The sequence below is a fragment of the Myiozetetes cayanensis genome, unplaced genomic scaffold, assembly GCF_022539395.1.
Source record: "Myiozetetes cayanensis isolate MyiCay16 unplaced genomic scaffold, myiCay2020 scf48, whole genome shotgun sequence".
Taxonomy (NCBI): domain Eukaryota; kingdom Metazoa; phylum Chordata; class Aves; order Passeriformes; family Tyrannidae; genus Myiozetetes; species Myiozetetes cayanensis.
This window is the reverse complement of record NW_026087720.1, coordinates 162,104-168,760: the sequence shown is the minus strand read 5'-3', so window position 1 is coordinate 168,760 and position 6,657 is coordinate 162,104. Positions and strand designations below refer to the sequence as shown.

Genomic DNA, 6,657 nt, shown 5'->3' with positions numbered 1-6,657 from the left:
CGGCTCCGGGAGCGGCACCGGGAGCGGCTCTAGGCCCGGGCGGCGGCGCGGAGGGAGCGGAGCGGGGGTGCAGCCGCCGCGGGAGCGCGGCCGCCGCTCGGTGCAGCCCGGTCCGGCCCCCCCACATCCGGGCGGTCCCGCAGGCCCGTCCCGGGCGCTCTCGGGCGGCTCGGCCCGGCGGCCCGGCCCGGCCCGGCGCGATGCTGCGCTGCATGCCGCCGCTCTGGCGCTGCAACCGGCACGTGGAGGCGCTGGACCGGCGGCACTGCTCGCTGCAGGCCGTGCCCGAGGAGATCTACCGCTACAGCCGCTCGCTCGAGGAGCTGCTGCTGGACGCCAACCAGCTCCGCGAGCTGCCCAAGGTGAGCCCGCGGAGTGGCACCGCCATCCCGTGGCCCTCGGAGCGCGGCTCGGCCCGGCCGGGACCGCCCCGGCCCTCCGCGGCCGCTCGGGCGCTGCCCTGGCCTGCGCGGCCCCGCTCCCGGGGCGGCCTCCGCCGAGCCCGGCATCTTCCCCTTGCTCTGGGGGGCCGGGCCGGGCCCGAGCGCCCCCGCTGCGGGGCGGGGATCGCGGGTGGGATCGTGCACCATGCGAGCACCGATGGCTGTGGGTGCGGTTCGGCCACCCCGGGCCGGGAACACCCCGGCTGAGACCGGGGGATAGAGTGAGGGGGAGAGCCCCCGGCTGTGATGGGGAGCCCCCGGCTAAGGAGGAACCCGCGACTTCGACGCGGTCCTCGGCTGTCCGGTGAGTGGGACAAAGGGGTCTCCTGCCCGCTGGGGTAATCGTCGCCCCTGTGTGTGTCACAGTCACTACCAACCAAAGCGCAGCGTGAATTTTAAAAGTCTGGTTTAATCCATAAATTTCAAAAAGTGTCAAGTAAGAGCATTAAAAACGATAGAACTGCTTTATAGTTATGATCATTGGATTACAGAGATGTTCCAAGGGCTGAAGCCCCTCTGCTCAGGAGACAGGCTGGGAGAGCTGAGGGTGTTCAGCTTGGAGAAGGCTCTGGCGGGACCTTAGAGCCACTTCTAGTGCTTAAAGGGTCTCCAGGAGTGCTGGAGAGGGTTTAGACAAGGTCCTGGAGTGACAGGACAAGGGAGAATGGCTTCTCACTGGGATACTGGGAAGGAATCATTCCCTGTGAGGGTAGGGAAACCCTGGCACAGGTTTCCCAGAGAAGCTGTGACTGCTCGATCCCTGGAAGTGTTCCAGGCCGAGTTGGACTGGACATGGAGCAACCTGGGCTAGTGGAAGGTGTCCCTGCCCATGGATGAGCTTTAAAGGTCCCTTCCCATCTGAAATCATTCCATAGTCTGGGACTCCAGCCTGCACTTGCAGCTTCTGCTGCCATTCTGTTCAGCTGCAGAGGTCTCTGTCCACACAGGGCACACCGGGATAAGCCCTCCATGTGCTGCCCTGTGCCTCTGTGGTTTCTCTGCAGAAGCAGAGGACCAGAGATCTGCTCATCTGCTGGCCCAGTCCAGTGTCTCTGACTCCTAAGGCTTTGCTTTCACAGGGCAGGGGCTGGGGATGGGCTGAGCTCTCGTGTTGGGTTCCCAGCATACCATTCAGCAGGAACCCAAGCCATGATGTCCCTGTTCTCTTGGGTTATCTGGAGCATGGGATGCTGTGGGCAGGAATTCAAACCTGCCTCTCAGGAAGCAAAAGCCTTAAAACAGTCCTGGGCTTTGGGATATTCCAGAGCAGGTTTTACCATGTATCCCTGTGGAAACCGTACCATTTTTAAAAAGTTAGTTAAGTACTGCTGGTACCAGAGAGACAAGGTGTTTGACTGCAGTGTGATGGAGAGATGCTCCTCAGGGAATATGGGCTGAGTTGCCAGTTTGTTAAAAAATTGAGAAATCAGTTATTAGCTTTTGAGTTTTTCATTGCATTACTAGCATGTTATGGAATTTGCCATCAAATGTGGGGAAAAAAACCCAAAACAACTTAGAAAACAAGAACTTGATTTTGATTCAGGCCAAAGTAATTTGGTTCAGTTTTGTTAAAATGTACAGTTTGCACATCTCCACCCAAACAGATTCTCTCGTGTGAAAGTGGCAGGTTCTTGCTCTGATATTTTTGGGTTCTCTCTGTCTTTCCCCTGAATCCCTGTGAGCTGGGCTGCCTGTGGGATTCGGTTGTGATGTTGTTAAGGTATGGAGACACCAGTGTGATACTCTCAGCTCCTTTGTTAGGTAGCTCACTACCTTGTTATATTTTAGGCAGGTAGATTTCCCTGGAAAATGTGTGTTATGGGCAGGTTGGGACGTGGGAATGGGTGTAAGTCCCATCTGCAGAGGAGGGTGATTGTGACACGCCTGCAGAGAACCTGCCAGTCCCTGTGCTCTCGGCTCTGTGTGTCCTGCTGAGCAGTCACAGCCCAGCCTAGTGCTACACTGAACCTCTTGGGACTGGGACAAACTGAGGTTTGTGAGCTTGGAAGACCATCTTTTGGATTATAAATGCAAATTTTATACTGACATTTTATTTAGCCTCTGATCAGGTGGATACAATCCTGCCTGTGATCGAGGTGCTGTGTGTGTGCCCTGAGCACCTTCCTGAGTCACCCAAAGTGTTTGTGTTTCACTCAGCTGTGATTGTTTGGCTTGAGCATTGGAGCTCTTGCTGTGACCTGTCTTGGGCTTATGGGCTCCTCTCTGTTGTTTGAGTTCCTCTTTTACACTCTCTGGCAGAGAATTATTAGAAGAACAAAGAGAACAAACTGATCAGATCCTGGTCCTCAAGTCTCAGGAGATTCAGTAAATCAGGAGGGGGATAGAGAACGAGGAGCAGCAAACGGTGTGACCAGACCCAATATGCAGCAGCTTTTGTACAAGGAAAATGAACATTTTTCAGGACATCTTAGTCTGTCTGGAAAAGGTAGTAAAAGATAGAGACATTTGTCATCCGACAGCAGAGATCTGGAGTGTCACTGATGGCCCAGAGGGAATGGACAGAGAGCAGCTGACCACTGCTGCTGCTTGCAGCAGGCATAGAGTGCATTGGGTGAAATCAAAAAGGGCTCAGTTCAGAGCAAATTAAACTGCATTTTGCATGAAAAATTATTTAACTGAGCTGTGAAACCACTTGCCATATGACACAGTGGTCGTCTAAGTTCATGTGAGCTCAGGAGAGAAGTGAAGCAGTTCATGTAGAAGATGACCAAAAATGAGGATCTGCAGAGATACCATCGTGCCTGTACGGCGTGTCCCAGGAGAGGCTTGGAGGGAGTTTGGCTTTGGACTCTCTGTACTCATACTCTTCCCTCTCAAGCACTGTCTGGAGCTGCCATGGGCTTTCTCTGGCTGTGCTGGTTGTCAACCCAACCCCAGCTAAACCTAAAAGCCCTCACAAGCCAGGTGAGTGTTAATTGCCTGAAGCTGGGGACAGGAGGGGAGACAAGCAGAGCAGCCCTGAGTGCTGCTACTCCTGAGAAGAGCTGGGGGAGTGCTGCCCAGAAGTGCTGAGACCTGGAGACACGTTGGCAGAGGGAGCAGAATCCCCCACCATGGTCTTTCCCTTTTCCAGCCCCTCCCAGGTTCCCTCTGGATGTGCCATGGCTGGTCCAGAGGCAGGTGAGGAGGAGGTCTGCGGTTGGTGGAATGAGGAAGCTGGTTTGATCCACCTGAGGTTGGACCCAGTGTATGTCCTGATGGCTTGTGCTCATGGCACTTCACTGAGCAGTGCCGAGGTGTGTTTGGTCTCAGGCACGCAGGTTGCTGTGGGAAGAGCGTTGTTTGAGGATATTGCTGTGGGTAGGGACAGATACCCAAGGCAGGAGTAGGAATCTATGTGGTGCAATGTGGATATGGGATGAAAATTGAAAATAAACTGCCCTCCAGCAGGGAGAGGGAAGGTGGGAACACTGGGTTTGGGCACATATTGTCCCTGAGAGAGGGTGGTGGGAGAGGTCTTTGGTTGAGTCAGGTGAACATTTTCCAGGTGAGGAGCCCTTCATGGAAACAAGCCTTTTGTGGGAAAGAGATCCTGGGAGGAAGGGTTTGTGCTTACCATGAGGCAAGGTGGGGAAAGGGCAGTATGCTCGTTTCACACGATGGGGCTACACCTGCCTGTTCTGTGGGAGAAGGTTTAAAGGACACAGATGAGTCTGTGGGAGCAGTAAGTGAAGATCTGTCAGAAAAACAGGAACGAGGGAGGATGTACAGCCTTGGACAGCAAGTTTGTGTTTGAGGGCTCAAGCAGGGCTTTTGGGGAAGGCTTCCCTGCGGAGGTGGTTTTTGAGGCAAAAGGATGGAGGGGTCGCTTTTGGAAAGGTCAGACAACTCCCCTGAAAATTCCTGACTTTATTGAGCTCCCCTTCTGAGGGGTGTCTTACCCAGTGCCTGCTGCCAACCCACATCTCTCCAATGGGCTTTTTATGTGTCCTTATCCCACCTGTTCCAGAAACACAGGATCTCTTGCTCTTGCTGTGGCACCATTTTCCTCTGCAGAATTTCCCTAGGCCCCTTTGTGCTGCAGCTTCGCTCTGGATCCAGCAGGATGCTCGCCCTTCTCCTGGCGCTGCCGAGTGGCACCGCTGCGCTTTCCTCACCTCTCCCTTCCCAGCCGTAGGAGTGAACCTGTGTTTCTCTCCATCCTTCTGTGACAGATACTCTTCTGTCTGCTCTTGCTTCTTTTTCACTTGTCCCACGTGGAATCTTGCCTATTTTGAGCCCAGGTTTTATCTTAGAGTGGTTTTCCTCAGGATGTTTGAAGTGATACATTAAATCTACGTGGGAGCATTTGCTGCCCTGTCGCAGGGATTTGCTGCCAGGGTAGTACCGTGTGACTTAATGGAAAACAATAAATTCCCTTTGGTAAGTTGCCTGTGCTCTTCTCTGAATTCCAGAGGTGGAAATGCCTTGTTCTGTGCTGACTTCTGCTCTACCTGTCTTGCACAGAGCCATGACTGAAGGATGTCTGCAGCAGTGGGATGGAGAGCAGGTCCCTCACCAGGGGTGTAGGTTTTTGGGAATACAGTGGGCTAAATCATTGCATCAGAGCTGCACAACACCTGACTCATCCAGGCCACTCCATGAGCACTTGAGAAGCACCAGTCTCACCAGGCAGGAATGAAAAGATTCTGGAATTTGGAGGAGGAACTTGAAAGTGGTGGATGGAGCTGATCACAACCCAGAAGGACCCAGAGGCTCTTGGAGTGCTCTTGGAGGAATGCTCCAGTTTGGAGTATGGGGAGGCAAAAGGGAGAGGTTGGAGGAAACCTGGGTGGAGCACAGCTGGTAGGACCTGGTATAGGAGGACGAGAGGGTGGAGCTGTGTAGGGACTGAAATCCTGAGCAAGTCCATGCAGAGGAGGGAGGAGATCTCAGAGCTCTTCTGTGTCAGCATGAGTGTGCAGAGGGACAGGCTGCTGGAGACCTGTCAGAGGGATGGGGACTGGAAGTGTCTGAGGCTGTGGGTAGGCTGGGGGTTGCACAGAGAGGAAATCCCAGGGCTGGCTGTGATCCCAAGGGTTTGAGCAGTGGTGGTGCCAAAGAGGGGATTTCTAGGCATTTCTAAAGGAGGGGCTGCAGTTCCTCTGCTTTGCTTTCTCCTTACTGCAGTTCCCATGACAAACTGGGCCCAGGGCAGAAAACACTCTTGCCATTGCCCAGTGAGATGATACCCACTTTCACTGGAAATCATGGGAGAGGGACACCAGGGAGAGAAGCCTGTTGATGTCCAGGGCAGGTCCCGCCCTGTTTGGGCTTGTTGCCGATTGCATCATGGTGAGGCCCTTTGAAACAGGACAGGTTGCAGCTGTTCCTCCTGTTTGGCTGTTGTGGCCTGGGGTGAGAGCATCCATGTCCCGTGTCCGGAGCTGGGATCCCACTGCACCAGAGTGAAACCCAAGGCCGTGGTTGTCACTTTCCCAAGGCAAGGTGGGGCCTCACAAAGCTAATTAAGAGCAGCTTTTAATTTCCTAGCATCTGGGGCCTGCAAGGAGGATCTTGGGTTTTATTTACTTCCATGGGGGAGTAAAGCTGCTCCTTCTAATCTCTTGGTGCTAATAGCCCTTCCCTGAGAAAGTCAGGGAGCCAGGAATCCTCTGTGGCTCACGAGCCTCGGAGACTGCCAAGGCTGAGTGTGCAGGAGGCACCTCCTCTGGCTCTGGATGTGATTCTTTCCATCCCAGGCTGTGTCAAAGCTGCAGCTGCATTTGTTTAACAAAACCAGTCAACAAACTGGTTTCACTTGCTGGTTGTGAGACCTGTGTGCAGAGCTGGCAGGGCTCTCTGTGCCTTCCAGGAGCTTAGGAGCCCTGTGGGTTAATGGTACAGCTGGAGGGAGGTTTGTCTCTTCAAAAGCCAGGATTGCTGCTGCCCAGCAGTTGAAATAAGTGCAGGCCATCTCCCCTGCATCTTTTTCTCTCTGAGCAGTAACCAGCTGTCCTATAAACCCTGCGTGGTGATATGGAGGCATGTAGGATCTGTCCTGGGGTGGCAGAAGCCAAGTACAGGCTCAGTCATGGAGGAATGAGCTGATAAAACTCTTGGACATACAATTCTTGGACATGCAATCAGGGGATAGGAAAGAGGAGTGCAGACAAATTTTAGCTTGAGGTCTGCAAATAGGAACTGACTGTTAATATTCAGTTCTCTGAGCTCCGAGATGTGTTCAGCTCCGTGTTGAACAGGTGTGGGTGTG

At 53.9% G+C, this 6,657-nt stretch overlaps 1 protein-coding gene across 25 annotated transcripts in view; it reads left to right on the top strand.

Annotated features, from left to right (window-relative positions):
* Positions 1–6,657, top strand: part of SCRIB (scribble planar cell polarity protein) — a 99,541-nt gene continuing 92,884 nt past the window's right edge. For 18 of the 25 annotated variants that reach the window (XM_050331122.1, XM_050331116.1, XM_050331127.1 and 15 more), the window contains exon 1: positions 3–362. In XM_050331122.1, the coding sequence (XP_050187079.1) occupies positions 201–362 (162 nt within the window). In that variant the 5' untranslated portion in view covers positions 3–200. Of the gene's footprint in view, positions 363–6,657 lie in introns of all 25 variants that reach the window. The other 7 variants (XM_050331115.1, XM_050331128.1, XM_050331121.1 and 4 more) reach the window with 3 other exon arrangements.